The 24,185-nt window shown below is 39.5% G+C and overlaps 1 protein-coding gene across 3 annotated transcripts; it reads right to left on the bottom strand.

The window, feature by feature from the left end:
• Positions 1–2,839: 2,839 nt before the first annotated feature.
• Positions 2,840–22,796, bottom strand: NSMCE4A (NSE4A component of SMC5/6 complex). 3 transcript variants are annotated; one of them, XM_073354197.1, is made up of 11 exons: positions 22,185–22,644; positions 19,833–19,913; positions 19,090–19,220; positions 17,013–17,164; positions 15,041–15,140; positions 13,266–13,356; positions 9,079–9,173; positions 6,819–6,867; positions 5,019–5,110; positions 4,113–4,182; positions 2,840–3,491 (listed from the first exon to the last, which is right to left on the bottom strand). In XM_073354197.1, exons 1-11 carry the CDS (start codon positions 22,492–22,494, stop codon positions 3,487–3,489), a joined length of 1,176 nt encoding a protein of 391 aa, XP_073210298.1. In that variant the 5' UTR covers positions 22,495–22,644; the 3' UTR covers positions 2,840–3,486. The 3 variants fall into 3 exon arrangements, with proteins under 3 accessions (XP_073210298.1, XP_073210297.1, XP_073210296.1); XM_073354196.2 differs by lacking the exon at positions 2,840–3,491 and adding an exon at positions 22,651–22,796 and having other exon boundaries at positions 3,513–4,182; positions 22,185–22,499; XM_073354195.2 differs by lacking the exon at positions 2,840–3,491 and having other exon boundaries at positions 3,513–4,182.
• Between the last annotated feature and the right edge of the window lie 1,389 nt (positions 22,797–24,185).

Raw genomic sequence — 24,185 nt, 5'->3', positions numbered from 1 at the left:
AGTCCCCCCATTAGCTTCCCTCATCCCATTGCAAGGCATATGGGCTTGACCATGTCCAGTTTCACTCCCTCCAACATGGAGTATTTGTGACATACACTACCTTTTCCCATTTTCAGATCTGCATGCACTGAACATGCCTGTTTTCCTGGCCCCTGGCAATCTAAGGAGGTTCCCCATAATAGGGGAAGAAAGGAATTATAGAGTTTTCCCTGTCCTCACAGGAGGTCCACAGCTGCCACGTACAAACATATCAAGCACAACACTGGCTCCCACACCTGCCACTTCTGCAAGTGTCCCTCATGTCTCTTTCCGACACTTTCTTCTCCTTTAGCAAAAGGCAATTTTCATTATAGGACCCCCTTAAAGCCTTAAACACAAAATGGTTTTCAGTATTAAATCTGCAAAAATTTTCTCCCAAACTTCAAAAAAGGGAAAGTAGGCTAGCTGGCCCCTTGAAGACAGCATAAAGATGGAGAAACTGAGCAAGATATTAAATAATGTTGACAGGGTTACACAAGGAGTCAGGAATGGAACCCAGTCTGTTGAGCCCCATTCCTGTGCTTTAACTGCAAGACCATTCTTCCTCACTTTCACCGACATGGGGAAGGATTCTCTTCAGAAACCTCAGTAACGTATATGGCACCTCCAAAAATTAAAATTAAGTGATTTGCCTACAGTAATGTAAGTGCCCCCATAAACAGCAGTTCCTAGCTCTTTCATGGACTTCAATACTAAGTGCCTTTCCTTACAAAATAACAAAACAAAATAACAAAATAAGCAGTGACCGGAAATTCTTATTAACGGAAGGTTGATCAATTTACTGACATTCATTCAGTCACAACCATGTGGAATTATCACATGCAAATGAAAGTGCAGGGAAACTTGAAAACAGTGGTGAATGGAAGCAAGCTGGAGATTCTTGTATCACCCCTAAAGAGTAGATGAGTTCAGGGTCTTTCTGGCCTCATAGGAGACCAAGGACAATCTTCAGTCAGGAGTAGACTTACAAGTACTACCCATTCACATTTTAGTGTCCATAGATGCATCCTCCCGGGGATTCACAGACACTTCAAACCCATGAAATCTCTTCTCCTTGGTTAACAGTAACTATACATTAATATTCTAGAGTTGAGGATTGTCTTGAATGGTCTAAGATCTTTCATACATCTGGCATCAAAGAGGTGGTCTTGTGGGGCACCAACTTCTATGAGAACAGAATTGAAAACAAACTGATTTGCTCCATGCTCAGTCTCATAATTCTTCTGATAAGGTATTCTTTGGTAATGGATGGATCTCTTAGTCATTGTTTTCAGTAGAAGCAATTTTCTGTTCAAACAACAGACTGCAACAACAAGTAATGTCTCCTCTTTCCATTGAGGGATGAGGCTCCTCCGTGCCTTTCTATCACTGCCTCAATACTAAAAGTCCTGATAAAGATTAGAAGAAACAAGGAGTTGATAATCACCATGGCATCATGATCAGAGACCAATGTTTCTCAGCTCTCTGTTTATTTCCTGGATATTAGTTTAAAGAATCTCCATGTGCATGTTGCAATTGCTTTGGCCTGTCAGGAACTAGTAGCTGAAGGTAGACAGTGTCTAACAAAGCTGGTGACAGTTCCTTTTGAGCCAGTCAGTACTTATGAGCTCAGGTGGTGGTGTTTTGTTTTGTTTTTTAAATAACCAAAGGCACCTCTTGTTCTAAGGATTTCACAGAAATCTCAATAGAAGAAAGTGATTACTGCTGTTTCTTCCTTACTTTTGTTCTTTTTGCCTTTATTTCATTTCCCTTTTCTTCTGATTCTTTTCCTCCTTCCCAGCCCCTCCCTCCCCCCCACAGATGTTAGTGAGTGAACACTATCCTGTTTAACTCTATTTCCCTGTGTTTTAATTCTTTTCCAATGTCCACTATCAATCTCACTCCTCGCCTCTACTCTACAGTTGCAGGTTAAATCCTGACAGATAAAACAGTTTTTTATAACAGCGTGTAGTATGAGTGAGCATTACAACATGTGGCAAAAAGTGCAAGATTTCCAAAACCAGGGAAGAAGCTGCACAAAAATTGGGGAGGCAAACTGCACTAGAGGTGTAACATTTCAAGAAACTTGCAGTTTTCTCTTGTAAGGTACATCAAAACTGGAGTCCCATTCAAAACCTACTGTCTAATGAGTAGCTGAAGTGAACCCATTCAAGACTTAGGCCCCAATTCAGCAAATAACTCAAATACGTGCTTTAGTCCACTACAGTCAATGGGACCTTACCACCTGCTGAAGTGCCTTGCTGAATAGAGATAGCTTGCTGAACCAGGGCCTCAGTGCAGCACCCTGATAAAAGCAGGAAACTGTTGCATTCAACCTGCATGAGAGTTAACTCCTTCCTTGCCTAGTTCAATCTGCCTAATGCGCCAGTAAATTGTCCTAAAATGTTCAAACCAGAGGCAACACTACCTAAGCTAGCAGAGGAGGTTATGATGTCAGCCAAGGTATTTCAGCACATCATGCACCGGAAAACAGACTGCTAACGGAGAACAGCATCAGACAAAGCAGAAGAGGCAACAGTAAGTGGGTGGGAAAGAACAGAAAGGAGAAGGGAAGGGGCGGGGATCTAAACCCATCAAAAATGTCCCTCATAAGAAAGGAAGCTCTGTCTTCAGAAAAATACTGATTAAGTTATTGGCATGATGTAAGTCAACTCACTTAAGAAAGGAAAGTTAAAAAGACAAAAAAAGAGGGGGAAGTGTTACTATCAACAGGTCTGAAACCAACAGCCTCTAAACAGGTTTCAGAGTAACAGCCGTGTTAGTCTGTATTCGCAAAAAGAAAAAGAGTACTTGTGGCACCTTAGAGACTAACCAATTTATTTGAGCATGAGCTTTCATCAGCTACAGCTCACTTCATCAGATGCATGCCGTGGAAACTGCAGCAGACTTTATTACAGGTTTCAGAGTAGCATTCATCCGACGCTACACTGAGGATCAAAATCTGGCAAGTTTTGTTTCTTCCTCTGGTGTTTATATTCCATTCCATTCTCATTCCACTTCAGCTGTGACACCAACATTTTTCTAAAGCTCCCGATGAAGAGTTCTAAACCACCTTCTATTTTCTGTATACCCCACCTCCATATCAAGTACAGAGTATCAATAACAATCACTAATAACCACAAATGGAACTTAAGCTGCAGTCATGTAGTCTGTGTATTCTGGGCCATCCCTGTCTACATTTATTGTATACAAATTTGGAAAACAGTCAACATTACAGAAGGGCTTTATTAAAGAAAATCATGATAGGATGAAAATGCCTTATGTATCATGACAACCTTTACTACTGTAAATGACATGTATAAATAAAAAGATACAATAAGCTTGTTATATAAAAAGAATCAAATTTAAACTAAACTAGTGTTCTCATCAAAAATAAATGTTATCATACAGTATATACATATAAAACTTATCTGAATATTTTAACACACATTTTTTCTTTCATGGAACCTAACCTAGAAAAGAAATAAAGAACATTTTAAAAGACAGTTCAATATCACCTAAACCTTATTACATTGCATTTATCATTGCTCCTTCATGTACTCTGTTCCTAAAAATAAATTCCATAGATGTATTTTAAGATGCCCTTAGAATATTTTATCACTTATCAACTGTCCTTTTTAAAATTAAAAATTATATAAACTAAACCATGATCATTCACAGCATTATATTTACAATATCAGTATGAAGTTCTGAGAACCGAACAACTAGCCAGCCATAAAATGTTCAAGTACACATATTTCAACTCTTTGCTGTTTAGAAGATTTATATGCAAAGACTTTTGATCCACAAAGAATACAGTCACACTCAGGTTTTTCTACAGCACCCATCATTGTAATTAAACACTTTGCAATATCCAGAGTAATTCACCTGAATTAAAGTGGTCTTTAAAGTATACTTAAGGAAAAAACCCTAAACAAATATGCAATTTCAAGTATTTACATTAAACATATTACATTCTATGGGTTACACAAGCATTACAGGTAATTTCTCTACAATTCTTTCAAATACATACAAAATGTATGGATTGAACTATGAAGAAGTCTTCTGACAAATCAATTTAAATAAAAACTTACTTTCATTTTCTTGGCTGACACCAGGAGGGGGAATCATAGGTTCTGTGATTTCAAAAGTTTCTACAATGTCCTGATCAGAGAAAATCAGAGTTTAAAAAAAAAAGTTTATTACACTACTATGACTACTTAAACACATAGGAATTAGTTGTATTAGAAATACACAGGGCATTCACATTTCAGCACTTGCTAGAATGATTAGGTCAACTTAGGGAGGAGAAGGGATGGGAGTTCCATGTGCCAAAAATCTTTTTTTTGCTACAGGTATATTTAAAAATAAACCACTTTAAGGTCTATTAGTCAAACTAAACTTCAGGTCACCAAGTTCTGCACACCCAGCCTGTGAAAAGTGGGTGCATATGTGATAGCTTTACAATTAGCACTTCACCATATGGAGCACTATCATTGTTTCATACCACCTTCAGGAACTTAGATAAGCCTGATCTTATGCACCCTAGGACATTCTTTTAAATCAAATTATGGATATGATAAATAGCAGACACATCCCTTCCCCACCTTCCCCCCGCCATGACTGAATGCCATGTAACACAGGAAAACAAACAGCAATTTGGACTGACTTCTAATATCTACATGGCCTTTATATAGTACAGTAATTGAAAGTTATTTGTAGCTGCACAGCCTTAGATTGGAAGCAGTATAAATGTGACATGGACTGGAATGAAAATATCTATATAATATAGTGAGATATTCCATATCTCACTATAGAAAGAAACTGATTGTACCTACTAGTTTTCCAGAGTCCATAATGATCAATATGTATTGATACAAAGATGTGTACACAACTTGTCATAAGATGCATTACTTTGTGACTTCACATCATATAATAGCAGAGCTCTCCGAGACTCTTTAAATTTAAACTAAAGCAAAAGGCAGTGTCATCTATTGTACCTTCCAGTCTTGATGGCTCAAAGATATTACTGCTTGGTTCCGTACTTGGGCATTCTGGTCATTTTCTCTACCTTCTTCTTCATGTGAAGGCTCTGTTCAAAATACCACATTTTCAGGACCCATACAGTTAGAAAGGCATGTCAGGTGTTACAGTACCATTCAGGAACATCAGATCAAATCAGTGGCCCATTTAGTCCATTATTATGTCTCTGACAGGCCAGTACCAGATGCTGCATAAAAAACCAACAGTAAATACTCTCTTAACTTCAGTAGTTGGTAGTGAATTTGTGTCAAATCTGCCAGACTGTTTCAGGCAAAATATATATATTTTGCCATCTTAAAACTTCACCTATTACCACCACATTGCAGTTTCTAATCCATTACAGGATTTTACCTCACACCTCATGTTTTCCTAGTATCCTCTAAGGAAGGGTTTTGTCAATTCATGCCAACTAATTATCCTTTACTAATGACTGATGATGTGCTCAGGGAATTCTAGATTAGACACATTATCTTTTATAAGTGATGTACTTGTTTGTCCCTACAATATTACAGTCTAGGTGTTTATAATTCTGTTCTTAATTCTTGTTTTAACCAATTTTCCTGGTATTGATATAAGGCTCACTAGTCTGTAAGTCCAAGTATCTGTCACTGCCTTTTATATGACATCTGCTCCCCTCCAGTTCTCCAGCCATCCATAGCTGACTTCAGTGTATTGAATTTTTTGCTTGCCACTGTCAACTTCTCTCTTATTCTTTTAGTACTCTTGGATTAATACTATCTGGTACAGGTGACTTACTGCTCTTTATCAATTTGTTCCAGGACTAATTCTTTGTTACCTAAAAAATGAAGGTCTCATGTAGATATACCCCATTACCCTCTGTGAAAACTAAAAAGAAAATCATGTAGCTTATCCTCAATTTCCCTTTTTTTCCTTGGCATTCTAGCAGACACACCAGGCTGCCTGCTTTGCTTTTGCAGGCTTCCTGCTTTGTCTATTATGTTTAAGACTTTTGTTATTTGCAGACTATTTTCTCTTCAAATTCTCTTTGCTCTCCTAATGTTCATCTTTTTACCTACCATAATTTATACTTCTTTCCATTAGGTTCACTTGGATTAGACTTCCATGTTCTGGGTTTTTTTGGACAGGTACTTCTTTAGCCAGAATTCAGCTTCTTTTGCCAGAATCTGGCAATGGGCAACAGGGGATAGATCACCTGATGATTATCTGTTCTGTTCATTCCTTCTGGGGCACCTGGCATTGGCCACTGTCGGAAGACAGGATACTGGGCTAGATGGACTTCTGATCTGATCCAGTATGGCCGTTCTTATGTATCTTCTTAGCTCATATAGGGCCTGCTCCACAGCCTACTCAAGTTAATAGCAATCTTTTTAGCAACTTCAGTGACCTGTATACCAAAGCCCATGCAGTCTGTGTCTGTCTGCAGAGAAAAAGGTCAAGCATCCTAACAGAACTGGCTTGAAACTAAAGTAAACTTTAAAGGACTCTTCATTTAACAAATGCAAGTTATAGTGCTTCTCTCTGTTTGCAATACTTTGAAAGTTGCATGGTCCAATCCTACAGTTACTCAAATAAGCAAGGGTTATGCTATCAGGCCTATGAAGCAGATACCACATAGGAACAGAAGCAATGCCCACTGAAGGCAATAGGTCATGGTGAGGTCTTGAGATATGAGTCCTAAATCTATTGCTTAAAAGACCTATAAACCGTCTAGATACACACACTCTTTTGGTGCCTGAGTAATTTATATGCCTTTTAAAAAGTTAAATGTATTTTACCTATTACTGGCAGTTTGTCCTGATCCAGCTTTATTCTTGCAAAGCCATCCTAGAATGCAATACAATTTGTTTTACAATTACAGAAACTGAAACTGTTCAGATGATTTAAAATATTGAAATAGACAACAACAATTTTTTTTTAAAGGCTACACAGTTTTCATTTATTTATATGACTAACTTTGCAATGCTATATTAGTGGAAATGTACATATATTCTTGCATCAAGAATCTTAGTTATGTTACCAGAGCAACAATAACTAAGCCTCTTGCAAATACTTCCTACATATTCACAGGAGTGCAAATTTACCGTTGCTAAGGGAGACATAAGTGAACTTCCTAACATGTATCTGTAAAATCTCAATCATAACATGAATATAGTATTGACACACTTCCCTTGGTCATTTCACCACATGCATTTTAAATTGAAAATATAGTTATAGTTTTCATTATCATTTATTCATTTTCAAATTTTCTTCGCTGAACTCAAAAGAATTCCTTTCACTGATTACATACATGCCAAACTTGAATTAAGAGAGTGGGTTATCTGAGCACATAGTAGTCCTGAAAAGATTTGAGAACTGGTTTGGTTACTTTTAAACCACTGAAAAAAAAACTTTAGGCAGAGAACAAACTTGAGATATTCTAGCCCAAAGCAAAATATATAAGTGAAGTTAAGGATACAAAAATAGGGGATTTGGGATTAAAAATATGTCAACTACAGAATTAAATCCATTAAAACACATGCGCAGGAAAACATGGTCTTCTTAAGCGATTACAGGCTTTTGCACTTAAAACTCATCTTAAAAACAATTCAACTACTATTCCAATATATTCCACAGTTCTGTGACTGTCATAACTTGATTCGTTTACCAGCCGCTTCAAAGGAAAAACAAAGGAAAAAACACCATCACATTTGCATTATTCCTATTTCTTCCTGGACAATGTCATTCGGGGGAAGAATAATGCTTGGTACTCCACACTTCATGTATGAAATCAGGCAAAAGGAGCAAAGCACTTTCACAGATTAAGTGAGGATTAATTTACAAAAATATAAGCAAGAGTGTATCAATAAGTGCCCGCACAAAGTTTTAGTTCTTTAAAATGATTTACAAACAAACACTAAAAAAACCCTCAAACCACCTCCGCGGGTGGTAAACGGTTGATTTCACAACCAGATGCACTGCGGGAAGCGGCGCAAACCACAGGGACTTGCTGGCCGCCGCTTCCTGCGGCTCCCATTGTCCTGCAACGGCAAACTGCAGCCACTGGGAGCTGCGGGCAGCCATACCAATGTAAACGAACGGTCTTGCAGCCCACCAGTGGATTCCCCTGACAGGCTGCGTGCGCCGCAGGTTGCCCACCACTGATCTACACAGACAACAAACTACATGGACAAGTCCACTGAATGAGTCGGTGTCTCTAAGGTGCCACAAGTACTCCTTTTCTTAGAGCAAGGATTAGATCTCAGGAGTTTCTGGGTACAAGTCCCAGGCTCAATGCATAAACCATACTTATAAATGCAAAACAGACATTAATAAAACTAAATAAAAATCAAAAAGTGCTAAATATATTATTTAATTTTTTAAAAAAACTAAAACAGATTTTCATCCAAATGCAGCCTGAAACAACCTAGTAAATAAAAAAAGCATTGGTCACCATTTTCTAACAATACAAATGTAAAAATTAATGTTAAAAATGTATGTTAAACTATCTTAATTTAAGCAATGATGTGTATTTGTTACAGTGTATCCTCCTGTTAGCAACAAGTACTGACCAATGAAAATTAACCTTTAACACAGTAACTAAAGTAAAAATGCAAAACCAGATCAAAATTTCTGATTGCTGGTTGAAATTATAATTAAAATTGGTGATTTATATAGCTTTAATTTAAATCAGTCCACCCCAATTTTTATCTTAGGGTTCTGGTGACAATGTAAAATCCATTTATGCTTATTTGTCTTTGATTACAAATCTATTAAAACTTCTCTATTAGACTAATGAAAAAAATGGGATTTCAAACACTTTGCCAATAAAATTTTCACAAATGCAAATCAAGAGTTGGACTCCACAGTATCAAATCAGTGTCAAATGTTAGACCTGCATTCCCAAATCATCCTGTCACAGAAGCAAAAAATATACCACCTCACTAAAATTGTGAAAACAGCAGCTGCAATTACGGTAAATAAAAAGAAACAAATATTCTGGTTTTCTTGGATCATTCCAGTATACAAGTAAGATTTGAAGACCAAGTTACTCCTTACCCTTATAATGAAGGACACATGAAAGATGTTTTCCACAGTGCGTGCAAAAGAACTTGGATCAATCACAAAATCAAAGAAGGAAATAGGTATATTCGCTATAGACATAAGAAAACAGTGGTTATAAAACAAATGGTATACATAAAGCTAGCAGAGATGTAAATGCTAATTTAAGAGATATAATAGTCTATGTAGGGCTTAAGCAAATTGTTATATATTTAACTGTTCTTATGTGAATTTTAATATATTTTCAAATTCTTAATGTGTAACAGGGTTTTGTTTTTTTGTTTTTTAATACACAGCGTATTACCCCTTTCTCCCCGCTACGTCCCACCTCCCCACATACACCTGAAATGAAATAAAGTAGTTAAAAATTGTCATTGTTTCATTAATTAAGAACACTTCTGCAAGATAAGTGCTAACATGCCCTACTCTGTTGGAATGGCCATACATTGGAAAGAATTAAAAAGGAAGGAAAGGGGTGGTAGGAGATCAAAAGACATGTAATTAACGGCTCTGAACTCTCTCTGCCTAGAGTCTTATTAAAAGAAGTTTCCCAGTTATGCATCCTAAATAGACTTTTTTTTTAAACATATGTTTTCCCTGCAAGTCTAGCTGGAGAAGATATTTTTTAAATATAGATGATCAATGCTACTAAAATGTTCTTATACAAATATATTAATATACTACTGGCAAAAGCATGTCCACAATCAGCATATTTATTACATATGCAAAAAACCTGAGAACAAAAACAAGATAAAATACTAACAATCTGTTTCCCCATTCAAATCTGAAAATTATGGATTCTGCACCCTGATCGGGATCCCAGCAACCAGGGCAAGACACGAAATGAAGCCAAAACAGCACCTCCCACCCTAAATATTAGCCTTTGAGCCTGCAGAATGTGGCTCAACGAACTATTTGTTTATTTAAAATGAAAACCGACACACCTGTCTCTGATTTTAGATTCATGACAAATTAAAAAACACAGATACATAACAGAAACAAAAACAGCAATGGGAGACCAGCGATCCAAGTGCCTGCACCCCTTTACTCCAAGCATAAAAAATAGCCAGGCACAACACACAAATATTAAACATCCTCATCTCTGCTTTGACAGAAAGCACAAACTCCACACCTTGAGTTGACAAAACCTTCAAACCCTAGCCACCTTAGCCTTCTAAACTGGTAGGCTTTTAGACTAGGTCTACACGGGGAGCTGGTGGTGATTCCCACCTCCAGTACACATATTCACACTAGCTCTCATTGAGCTAGTGCACTAAAAGTAGTAGTGTAGCCACAGTAGCAAGGGCAGTGGTGAGGCTGGTCACCCTGAGTTCACCACTGCCCATGATGGTACTAGGGCTACACTACTATTCTTAGTATGGTAGCTTGATGAGAGTATGTCTCCTCAAGCTGGGAACGTATGCAAGTATGTCTCCTCGAGCTGGTAATCACCCCCACACACACTTCTAAGTCTAAGATTACTCTTGGTTCTAGATGTCAACGAATTCAGATTATTTCCAACTAAACTGGAAAGTTGAAAGGCCCTCAAAACGCCCTGCCAATAGCGCCCTCTCAAATACCAAGTAAGCTCCAGCTTCAACACCCCTCACTACCCAAACTGTGTCAATCTCAGGTGAAGGCAGGCAGGGCCCAAGCCATTTAGGGCTTCTCAGGTCCAAATCACCACCTTTATCTCCAGCCAGAAGCAAATAGGCGGCCAATGCAAATTCCAAATACCGTCACTGCATGTTTGCAGCAAGACATCTGCTTAAGAAGTGAAGAGCTGCATTCAGCAGTAGCTTCCGTTTTAGCAAAACTAAAGATGTAGCCCCATGGAGGGCATACGGCTTAATCTTGAGATGACAAAAGCACGTATCACAATAGAAAGGCCTGTATAAATCATAAAAGGTTGCAACCTCCTGACTAGACAGATTATAAAATGCAGCCCTAGTTATTAAATCATCATTTATTAGGCCCTATGGTGGTATCCCCTGAATAGATATGTGGACACAGTCGGCAATGGGCTTTGTTGCAAGGAGAGGTTCCTGGGTTAGTGGTTCTGTTGTGTGGTTGCTGGTGAGTATTTGCTTCAGGTTGGGGGGCTGTCCACTCAACCACACAAAAGAACCACTAACCCAGGAACCTACCCTTGCAACAAAGCCCGTTGCTGACTGTGTCCACATATCTATTCAGGGGACACCACCATAGGGTCTAATCACATCAGCCACACTATCAGAGGCTCGTTCACCTGCACATCTCCCAATGTGATACATGCCATCATATGCCAGCAATGCCCCTCTGCCATGTACATTGGTCAAACTGGACAGTCTCTATGTAAAAGAATACACAAATCAGACGTCAAGAATTATAACATTCAAAAACCAGTCGGAGAACACTTCAATCTCTCTGGTGACTCGATTACAGACCTAAAAGTGGCAATTCTTCAACAAAAAAACTTCAAAAACACACTCCAACGAGAGACTGCTGAATTGGAATTAATTTGCAAACTGGATACAATTAACTTAGGCTTGAATAGAGACTGGGAGTGGATGCGTCATTACACAAAGTAAAACTATTTCCCCATTTTTATTCCCCCCCTCAACCTCCCACTGTTCCTCAGACGTTCTTGTGAACTGCTGGAAATGGCCCACCTTGATTATCACTACAAAAGGTCCCCCCCGCGCTCTCCTGCTGGTAATAGCTCACCTTAAGTGATCACTCTCGTTACAGTGTGTATGGTAACCCCCATTGTTTCATGTTCTCTATGTATATAAATCTCCCCACTCAGTATTTTCCACTGAATGCATCCGATGAAGTGAGCTGTAGCTCACAAAAGCTTATGCAAATAAATTGGTTAGTCTCTAAGGTGCCACAAGTACTCCTTTTCTTTTTGCGAATACAGACTAACAAGGCTGCTACTCTGAAACTGGTCATTTAGCAGTAAGGTATTCCCTAGGAAATATCCCATCCTCTTCCATCCTCTGACTTCACCACCTCAACCAAGATTCACAATCATCATTGCTGTGTACAGTATTAAATTATTTAAAACTTCTATTCTGTGTCTGTAAAAAAATATAGTCTTTTGTCTGGTGAAAATTTTTTTCCTGGAACCTAACCCCCCGCTATTTACATTCATTCTTATGAGGAAATTGGATTCACTTAGCATCGTTTCGCTTAAAGTAGCATTTTTTAGGAACATAACTACAACATTAAGTGAGGAGTTACTGTACGTCAAAGAAATCCATATGCTGTGAAAACTGTCACATCATAACAATCCAAATAATAATAATCTTAACCAAAAATGAAAGATTAAATACAGTTTGATAATGAATAGACTCTCAACACCAAGGACTAGTTTCTAGAACACAGGCCCCACAAAACACATTTCCTTAAGGCAAACTGGAATTTTGTCCTCCCTTAACAGAGGGAGTATCAATTCCCATCTGCGAAGGATTCAGTTTTTCCCCCACTGGCCTTCACTAGCCAAGGCAATACACAAGTCATGGAAAAAAAGTTGTCTCAACACATCCAAAATCTCATAAGTGATGCTGGCTGAAATTCAAGTAGAGCCCTAATTAATGTCCGCTCAAAAACTTATTGTGGATGAGGTCTCACAACTGTTTGCATATGTGCTCAATTAACTTCGTGCAATATCATCAGTTAGATGATAGGCTGCTGTCACAGTTACCTGTTTAAAAAAAAAGGACTGAAAGAACCTTTCTAATACCCTATTTTTGACTAGAGTCAAGAGATTAGTTTAACTGGTTCACTGTCATATTTCTCGAACAGCCTCCATCAGTTTCAGCAGAACCCAAGCTTACATTTAAAAATATCAAGTTTCTAGTCCTTATTGTTCCAAATGTCAACTGAAACCATGTTTTTCTGAGTCTGCAGAGAGAAACAACAGCTCCTCAGGCTAAATGCTGCAATTGCAGGCCATAAATGCAGTACAATCGCTGTGGAGACCGCACAGAGACAGAATTTAGAATGTGGCCAGAGTTCAAGTCTACAAGCCTAACCTCCTCACCAGCAAAGGAGGACACACTAGAACCTTGGATTCTAGACACCATTAATTACTAATGTAGTAACTGAGTTTCATTCCCTAGCTTCCAAAGTGTAATCTATATAGCATATTACACCTCCCTGTTTAGTGCAAATTTTAGCTAAACTGGAGGCACACTTACGATCATCTTGAAAATAGCTCTGCAACAATCCCAAGATCCTCTCTACTTCTTTTTCTGTGGCTTCCTGATGAGACTCCTCCATTTTCTTCAACTGAAAAAAAATATCAAGAATCATGCATCTATCCTGGTGTAAGCCAACATTACAGAGAAAAAACATTTTTCTACATTTTTTTTATCATATTCTTTTAGTGACAAGTTTTAGTACTAAGCCGTGTGGAAGTATAACATTGTATAAGTATAGCGTTGTATAAGGGGACATGCTGGATACATTGTATATGAGAGGGCATGCCAAAATATGTTACAAAGTATCTGAGGGAGCACATGTAGGGACAGTTAGCTTTTGAATGGAGAAGCAATTAAGATAGAACCAGCACGTCTAAGAAGCAGGCATCAGAATGGAAGGTGTGAAGGGCAATTAGTTAAGTTAACTGGAAGCTGTTAAAGGAGATTGTTAAGGGTGGCAGGTAATTGAAGATATGTGACTGGTCTCAGGGATCTCGAAGGGTGGTGACTAAAATCTTTTTTCTTCTTTTGTCTGTAACTTCTCTGTAACTTGTTCTCCAAAAACTGTATAAATTAAGAGACACAAGCCCCACTCGGGGGGCTCACTTCTAAATGTATTAGCAGAGCAGCTTTGCTAATAAAACAGAGTGGTCTGATAAATTGTGAGTCTGAGTCAAACTTTGACAGCAGAAAGAAAACATCAGCTCTGAATTGTTGCATTTGGCTATAAAAAACAGAAGACAGAGTAATAAAAGGCTGCTGTCATGGAACATAATATGCATAACATACTTGACTATGTCAAATGCCTGGAATCTATTTATCTGAAAGACTACCCTTCTCTCTTTGCCACATCTGCCATGCACAGTGGCACCTGAACTGCAGCCCCACTTATTTAAGAAAGGAGACACTTAGCCGCTGCTTTGGAAACTTACTCCCGCTCTTCCAATCCAGCTCAAGAGTTCCAGTTTATCAATTTCCAGGACTTATTGTAAGGACCATTTGTTTTTCCTAGTTGTGAGGAATTGGGAGGATTCTGCTGGTGCATAAACTTCTAAAACCTTAAAAATCAGTTTGGGGGGTTGGGGGGCTTGTTATTACTAAAATGGACAGTTACTTAAGGTTTTCTTTAACCTATGTTGATAAAAAGGCCGGACATTTACTTAAGAAAAATCATGACAGGTTTGAAATTACTCCTAACAGGATATTAATGAGATAATGTGATTTTGCAGATCTGTCTTATCCATAATAAAGAGAGGCATACTAAAGCAGCAGTGGCAAAACAAAACCAATTTGGAGGAATAAGAACATCTCCCTGGAATCCAAACCGAAACTGCTGCACGCATTGGTCATATCCATTTTTCAGTATGTGTGCAAGACACGGACCTTTACAGCAGAACTTGAACGGAAAATACAGGTAGCAGAGATGAGATATTTCCGTAAAATCCTGGGCATCTCCTACTTGGACCACATCACCTAAGTCTCCCAAAGTTGTGAAAAATCCACAACCCTGAGAGATGTAGTTAAGACGACCTAACCCCTGTTGTAGACAGCACAAGGTCATTGGAAAGATTCTTCCATGAACCTAGCTACCACCTCTCTGGGTGGTGGATTAACTACAGCAAAGGGAGAATCCCTCACCACTGCGGCTGTGCCACTATAGCGTTTTAAGTGCAGCCATAGTGGTAGAGAAAACAGATAATTCACAAACTAAAAAAGTGACTTAGGATAGCTATGCTGTCAAAAATGATTATTAAAAATATTACTTTACAAACCTGAGCAGGCATTGCCCTTTTTTCTTCTGTTCCTGCTTTCCTTTTCTGCCTCTCAATCCGTTGCCTTGCTACAGGAGGATCAGCCTTGAAGGATCCCAACCTAACCCAAGTAGAAAAGTAGCATGAATGTATGTAAACTACTTTACTAGAGAATATATTGAGCAGTTTGTTTGCTGGGTTAAGATGGAAAATAATGCTAGGAAACTGAACATGAAGCTTCTAATATGTACTATGATTCCTATAAACTGCCACCACTAATGGTTCTGTGAATTACAATTTGCAATCAGCTTTGCAACAGTATAAATCAATACAATGTTAAATGCATTATTTTATTCCAAGTTTTTTTTAGTAAAATAAATTAAAATCTATTTGTCATAGAGACATGACATTTTTTATATTAACTAGTAACACTGAATTTATATCTTCTTTAAACTGAGCTTTTGGGGTAGTCCATGCTTCTTTTTCTGAAAATAGTCCATTTATATTTTTTCTCTGATCATTTGTTTAATTTTTACAGTTGTAAGCCTGTAGCTATGAACATGTTAACTTCGCATTTTGAAACAAAACTCTCAGAATAGGGCATAGTATGTTCAATGGACTGAAAAATGGATATAGATCTAATTTCTTAAAACATGGGTTCTAATTCAGGGCACTTTAATAGATACCAAAAATTCAGTACTTTGTCAATATTCACACTTTGCCATAGGAAACCTAACCTTCTATAGAAGAAGGGTTTAGCTAAAGGTCCAGACTCAACTATTTAGAGAGAAATCAAAGTTAGACTTTCTTCCATTCAATATCTTTGATCATTTCCAGTATAATGTTTGAATAAAATTACCCTCAGCACTTTGTTGGTACTTTTAAAACACAAAAACTATCTGAGATTTCAATAGTAAACTAGCTACTAGTCTTCCTAACATATCAATCATCTGTTATTACAATCCAGTGTGTTAGACCGTATGATCATGTTTACAACCACTTGCAACAGTTACTTGTAGTACAAGTGGTATAGCTGGTTGAGGCCTTCAAATACTTCAGTCTTTTATCAGAGTTGAAATTCTACTTGTAGGGGGGAAAACCTGCATTAGCAGGGACAGGATGATCAAACTGATCTTTTTCATTTAAATTGGGATCTATCACAGGGTGAGCTGGGACTGTCTGAAGTTAACGCCGGGCTTCTGGGCCTGAGTCAGGTAACCAAGGATCATTTGACAGCAGCCCGGAGGCAGCACCTCATAAGAGTGCCTCTTCACACAGAGGAAAACTTGCATGGAGCACAAAGCCTCTCCAGCAGTAGAGCCAGGAAAGGAGAAGTGTGGGGATGATTTCCAGGATTCAGATTATTTCCTAGGAAACAGCTGAGAAAAGCAGGAAGTACTGGGAGGCTCTCAAACTACAGAATCCTGCAGAGGATTACATGGTGCTCAGGGAGACAGATCAGGATAGACACACAATCAGGTAGGTGGTCTGGGAGCAAAGCCCACAAAGTGCTTTACAGGGCCTGGGGAAGGCCTAAGGAGGAGAGGAGGACTCTCCTGTGACTTTGGCTTTCAGAGGTTTTCAGAGGATGGCACTGTAGGGCAGAAAAGACTAGGTAAAGGAAATTTTGAGATCTTACTGTCCAGTGGAAGAACTGTTTGCTTCAGAAGAGTGAAAAAAATGGTTTATGTTCATTTTGTGTTACTACTTCATAAACCAGACCCCGAAAGGACAATGTTATTTGAAATGCCTGGGTGAACATGAGTTCATCTAGGTGGGAGAAGGGCACAACTCAGTGTGCAGTGACGCAACTGCCATGCCAGGAGAGACCTCTGCTGTGGACTGCAGCCAGACTCCCAAGTTAATCTCTTCTCTCAAATACAGTGCACTACCTAAACATTGATAAGCTAAGGGTCAGTCCTTTTGAAAACTAACTTGAATTAGGCCATGTTGCACTTCAGCATACATGATCATTTTCCTTGAATATACTTACATGTAGTGAAAAGAAGGAGATCTTCTGAAATATCTTTCTGCTTCTGCTCCCAGTTTATGCCAGGCATTATTAGGTAAAAATCCATGAGCAATGCTCTCATCATCACTATCATTTTCTTCTCCTTCTAGACGATTTAGGCCCATAAATGTTAGCTATTGGGGGTGGGGGGGGAGATATTGCATCTAAATTTCACTTAAAGCAAAGTCAATGGCTACTTATTTCTAAGATATTGCATTATAATGTATACCCTACTTGAATACTGCAAGAATCACTTACTTTTTTTCCAATTACAGTAAAAAAAACAAAAAAGAACTAAGTTAAAGTCGACATATAGAAACATGAATTACCTAATGAAAGAACGACACTGTCAATTGCTACTGAAACAAAAATTCAAATATTTAGATATGTCTTCCCAAATTGTACTAAAAAGGAAAAAAATCCACATTTTAAAAATTATACAATAATTCACTAAATATTATATGAAAGAATGATTGGTCTTGGTCCAACATCTTACTGGTCTTATCACAAAAAAAGAAACTGGTATGTTCCTTCTTGGAACATAGCAGTTTCTCTTAATTATAGTTTCTCATTTGTCTATCCTCACCCCCACTGTATAATTTTTAGGCCTCAATCCTGCAATAAGCTCTACACAGGTAGCCCATTCAGCCCTATGGAAGCCCCACTGAAGTCAGACATCTACGTGGGTGAAGGCATCTGCCTGAACAGAGTTTATTGCAGAACTGGGACCTGTAGCCCCGATTCTGCTAAGATTTAGGCATAAAGTTATGACCAGTTTGTGAGTAGTTCCATGAAATCAATGGGACCTAAGGCAGTTATCAATTCTCTTTTTCAGACTGCCAGCACGAGGCTGTTTAAAGAGACACTGCCTCACGGCTGTCTTCAACATGACAGCTTTCCAGCATTTCAGAGGACAGGAATTGAAGTGTCCTCCTGCATAGCAGCAAAGAGTGATGCTGTGCTATCTACTATCTTACTTATCATATGTTCTCCAGAAGTTCAGTTGCCAGTTATAACTTCAGATACCTGTATTTTTACCCATAAACTAAATATCTATGCAAATGGATGGTTATGAATGGTGCTAGAAAGACAACACAAGTCCTCTATTCATTTGCAAGCTTTCTTCCATTGCCCAGTGCGTGTTAAACTTGTCTTTGCATAGCTATATCTAAGAATGAGAGTACAGTTTCGCCTCTGCCTTCATACAATCCATGACCGCTATGCCAGCAAGTGTGGAAGTTACTGTTTCTTAACTTTACAATGCAATTAAAAGCACACAGTTTCTGAACATACCACATTTTGGGACAACTGAACACATTTCAAGTACCGTATAAACATCACATGCCTCTTCCCCCTTTAGCCAATAATAAGCAATGGAACCTAATTCTCTTGTACAACAAAGCTACACCTTTGACAAAAAGTTGCAACTCCTCATTAGGCTACTGTAACAGCTTATAATAAGAAAATGAAATTGGCTTTTGCTCCAATGTCAGCGCAAACTGGCACTTTTTAGCCAGAGTATCAAGAAATAAAACAGGAGATCTTCAAAACTGCCAATAAGATTCAGATATCGAAGTCCCACTGAAAATCACAGCTTTGGTTAAAATAGGAATTAGTGCATGTAATAGAAAAAAGAACAGCAAACATTGGTTTTGAAAAGCTATACCTTCAAAACAGCAAACAGCAGATTTCTTTTCTTTACTAAATACACTATTGTAAAGAACCTCATTCAATTCACTGCTGTGAAAAATCATTTGATGCAGTAAGACGCTGATCCTGTAACATTTGGAGTCTAAATTTGTATAGCTACATTTCCTTTATTAAAACTGTAGATTCTAAATGTAGCCTTTAAAACAACTATTGTAGATTGAGCAGAAACTTAGAATAAACTTCTAGACTGCTTGCAAAAAAAGTTAAAGAACCTCATGAAATTATGCTAAGTTTTAATGCAACAGCAGTGTTTTGTCTGAAATCTTCAAACCCCAGTTTCTTTTCCCCTTCTATTACATATAGGGCAATCTCAAGCCACATTTTAACAAGTCAGCAGTTTTTAACTTACTAAATCTTCAGCAAATGCTGGCAAGTCAAATACTGTCATTTCAGAGTGTAACTCATTTGCTTTCTCCTTTCCTAGATTTGATGCCAAAACAAGGAACTGGGCATCCAGAGCAGCCTCCCTTGCCTGGGAAACTGTTATGGAAAAAGAAAGATGTATGTTAGCAAAATACAATTGTCTAAATGTGATAAAGTATACACTACACTAACTCTAAAATCAGAGCTAATGTGCTTTGTAAGTCAATTTCTGAAGATCAAACCATTCCTTTTATTGTACAGACTGCTCTAAAAGAAAACGTTTGCCAATTCTGCAAATAGCAATCACTGCCAATAGGAGGCATGAAACACTGTCAAGCCATCATTAAAGTAAAATTACATTTTCTTCCCCAATATATTTACTTAAACAACATTAGTTTTTACACTATTTTTTCACTCCTGTTGCACTGCAGAGCCAAGATACAGAAGTATAAATAAACTGTTGTATTTTTAGCTATAAACCTAAATTTATTAAAGGGGAGTTTCCTGGCTGCTTTGTTTGTTGCCTTTTTTTAAGTGTAGTGAGGTCTGCTCAAGCAGTTCCATCTTCATTTCAATTTATTAAAGAACTGTACTGCTATATTTTAGTGTTTTCATATAGTACTTGGACCTGAATTTGATTCCCATACATTTTTTTATTTTGAGTATCACATCAGTAGCTTTGAGGTTCAAAGCAAAAATTTCTGAAATAGACTGTGGGATTAACTTTACCTCCACTGAACAATTTATTGGCTTCTTGTAGCGCATCTGTCAAACTATTGCTTTTTGAACTCAGCATATCCTCACGATTCTCTGGGAAAAAAGAAAACAACAAATAAATGAAATCTTAAATTAAACATGTACACATCAAAAAATAAACACCTATAGCCTTAAGCATAAGTAGCTAACAGTGCTTGACGCTAAATCTCACCAAATTTAAAGTACTCCAAATCTGTTTTTAGTACTTTTTACAGTGAGCATTTATGTAGGCCCTGATCCTGCAAACGTTTATGCCCATGCTTAACTTTAAGCATACGGGTAGTCCCACTGAAATCAGCGGGACTATTCGCATGTTTACTGCTAAGTACTTGCAGATCAAAACAGTAGCACTTGTCACTGCAGATAGTAGGACTATTTCAGTACTGTAAAATGAATGTTTCAATAAAAAGAGTTCCCATTTATAGAATGAGACTCAGAAATGCAAAAGCTAGGATTTCCCCCACAAGCCCTAAAGTGATTACAAACCATCCACAGTATATTTCTGGCATGTGGACATTTTTAAAAAGCTCCAAAATTAAGAAGTAGATCTTAATCTTATATGTAATTTGCTGATCATTCCAATTAAAATATCCTGTTCTAAGTCAAAGTAGTTACCAGAGCTCATGAGAGTTATGCCATATGTCATTTGTCTTACACATTTAAACATCACCAATTAGGGACCTCTATAAAAACATGCAAGGTTGCACAGCACAATGGGGTCATGGTCTATGACCAACACTCCTAAACACTATACAATAATACATATAATAATAATAAAGGTTGTTTCATTTCTAGACATCACTAGGTTAAAACAAACAACTACATTTATTTAGATTAATAAACATCGACACAATGGGAATATTTGAATGCCTGATTCTATATGACTACTCACAGCAACATAGTGTTCAAGTGGTTTGAGCACATGCATCCAGCTCTTAATACACTTTTCCAAAGCGCTGGTGTTTTTCTTGATAAGTGTATTATTAAACATCTTATAACACTAGTTATAAGTTATAGTTGAGTTATTCTAAAACTGAGTTGCAATTTCATGTAAAAATTATGTAAATTAAGCAAGTCAGAATGAGATGGAAGATTTTCGGGGGGATTGGGAAGGGGGGACAGGGGGAACAAAAACAAAAAAAAGACAAAAAATACCAGGTGCTGCTGGAATTATTATTGATGACTTAGTAGTCAAGCACTCTTACAAGTCAGAAGAATAGTGACAAAGGGACATCACTGATGACTGTACACATAGGGGAAACAGAGATCATAGAGGTAAAATACAGGTCATAAGCACTGGTGATCACTGAAAACCCCATGGACCCTTTTGCAAATTGTAGGATAGTGTTCTGGTTTAGGTCTATTCTGGCTATGATTCTTCCGTACTTTCCGGTAAAAATATCATATCTTCATCTGTGCACTGCGTTGCTGTACACTGATAAGGACTTTCCATATCTCATCCCAAAAATCATAAAGCACGAAGTCTTAACATTGCTTTAATACAGTTTTATATGGAATTATGGTGACCACATAGTGATTACTAAACTTCTCATGTCACTGACCAACTATCCTTCTACATTTTAACATTAAAAATGTGATGACAAAAGTTGTTTTTAATTCAAAGATAAAAGTCTACTAAATAGGCCATCACCTCAAATTGCTAAATTTATACTCGTTTCAGAGTAGCAGCCATGTTAGCCTGTATGCCTCCCTCAATTGGGCCTTGGCAGCAAAAAAGGATGCAACACATTTACAGCAAATTTTCAAACTTGGATGTCTAAAACGAGATGTTAAATAAATATTTAGGTGCCTAAATTTCAAAAATGTCAAACACCCTCAACTCCTGCAACAGATTGTCTGGTTATCCAGCACCTATGAAGGTTAAACCACTTAAGTGCCCAAAATTTGGCAATGCTCACTCATACAATTCAGGAGGAGAGACGATCCTTTAAAGAACCCGGTAAAGTGTTTTCCCTCTGGAGAGGAAGAATTCTGCTGTGACGTTAGTCTCCATCATCCGAAGACCAGCACCAGCTTCAGCCCTAGCTCTCTATAAGCCTCCCAGTGAGTAGGGCACAGGCCGTTTGTCCTGGGCGGGGCAGTCTCCTGCAGCTGCATCAAGCACGACGGAGACAGCTGCAGCTCTGCGGCAGGGCTAAGTCTATGGCTGCCGCAGGGAGACCCCAGCGCTATCATCGTCGTTACTATTTGTATTACCCTAGCGCCCAGGAGCACCAGCCACTGCCCAGGACCGCACTGTGCCAGCCCCGTACGAACACAGATCACCCTCCCGGACCCCAGGGCCGGGGCGATCCCCAGGCTTACGCTGCACTCTGTTGATCAGCTGACGATACTGCTGCCGGAGCATCCTCCTGTCCGTGTGGTCCTCATCAGGCTCGGCCCTCTCGCTGCCCTGCCCGGACTCCTCTTCCGACTCCGCTTCCTCCCCGTCACCCGCTTCGTTCGCAGCCTCCGGGGGGCCCTGACGGCCTGGGCCTCCCGCCAGCCTGCGCTGCTGGTGCTCGGGCACGGCCCCGTTGCGAGAGGTGGACGGGAAAGGCTGGCGGTGGCTGCGGCCCGAGTCCGGGCCCCGGGCCTGGAGGGAGTCGCCGCCGCTTCCAGCGTCTTCAGACATCGCCGCTGCGGGCGGGGCAGAAGGAGAGCGTGAGCCGCGGGCGGCCCTACGCCTTCCTCACTCCCCCGGCCTCCTTCAGGCTCGGGCCTTGCCCCATCCCATCCCCCCTCCGGGGGAAACACCTCCTCAAACCCTCCCGCTCCGCCGGGCTCTCACCCCTCAACGCGCTGGGCCCCGCGTACCACTGGCGCCCTGAGCGTCATGCGTTGTTAGGACTCCCACGACGGCGAAGCGCGAGGGCCAAAGCGCGAAGCCAATGGAGGGCGGGGAGAGCGGAGAGGAAGCAACTCGCCCTAGGGGTATGTGTAGCGCCGGCGGCGTCCCCTTCTGCCTCCGTCTCTCAGTATCTGCAGCGCCCCCTGGCGTGTGGGAGGCACACGACGCTCAGGGAGCCGCTGAAGCGCCTCTGAGGGGTGAGAACGGAGGGTGTTTCTGCTCAGCGGGGGCGGGGTGCTGACGCTGCCCTGAGCGCCGGGGAGACACGGGGCACCTCGCTGTAGTTCTTCTTTTACATTCCCCCTCACCTCATCTCTCTTTAAAACCTGGAAATTAACTGCAGGGCCCACGCTTCATGCCAAATGATGGGTGCAAACCGGCCGCACCAGGCGGTGCTCGAAGGAAGCTGCAGGTTTGCCCACGGTCCTGGTGCGTGACCGTGTTCAACGCACCGTGTGGTTTGACAGCCGGTGCAATCGGCGGCAGGGCACTTCCCTACCTTGTTCATAGCACGGTAGTGTAGATGTGTAACTGTCGCACTATCTGCTCCTGGACCCAGACCCTGTACTGCTAGGAGCCCTACAAAAAGATGGTCCCTGCTCCCAGGAGCTTACAGTCCGATGAAGTGAGCTGTAGCTCAGGAAAGCTCATGCTCTAATAAATTGGTTAGTCTCTAAGATGCCACAAGTACTCCTTTTCTTTTTGCGAATACAGACTAACACGGCTGTTACTCTGAAACCAGTCTAACTATAAAGAGACAACAGACGGATCTAGACAGAGCGAGCAATACTGTACGAGCAAACAATGAGACAGGATTGGTCCACAACGTTAGGCAGTGGTTACTGCACATCCTCACCCCACAGCGTTATCTGGCTTTTAGGAAGACATTCTTGGTTCAAAATTGGACCCTCTGTTGGCTGGAACTAGTATTTAAACTGCAGCACTTCACCAGGTGCTCAAAAAATAAATTGTTAGAGTACTGCACCAACGTGGAACTGTGGAGTTACACAGCAGGCAACTGTGAAACCTAAAACTAGACCGATATTTTCTACTATATGTACATGAAAACTAAATATGAATTACTTGTAACTTTGTTGTTTCAAATGTTTTTCAGAAGGTTACTGAGGACTATCCCTCAGAGAGAACTAGCCATTTTTAAGGAAAATAAACATCCAGACACCACTTCTGAAACATAGATGTGTGTGTAATGAAAAAAATCCACATGTGAATAGTTATTCAAGTATGTACGTGACTGCATATGCTGTATTTCCACATCCCCTTTACACAAAATTCATGTTCAGGCAGCTGCAGTTCACAAGACTTCAAATATAATAATCTGTTGCCAAGCATAATGAATCTATGACCAGCAAGGCCTGCACAATTATCACTGCTTCCTCAGTAATCAGGCATCAGAGGAGTAGCCTTGTTAGTCTGGATCTGTAAAAGTGGCAAAGAGTCCTGTGGCACCTTATAGA

Source organism: Lepidochelys kempii, chromosome 7 (assembly GCF_965140285.1).
Source record: "Lepidochelys kempii isolate rLepKem1 chromosome 7, rLepKem1.hap1, whole genome shotgun sequence".
In the NCBI taxonomy this organism is placed as follows: domain Eukaryota; kingdom Metazoa; phylum Chordata; order Testudines; family Cheloniidae; genus Lepidochelys; species Lepidochelys kempii.
This window is presented reverse-complemented; position numbering and strand designations above follow the sequence as displayed.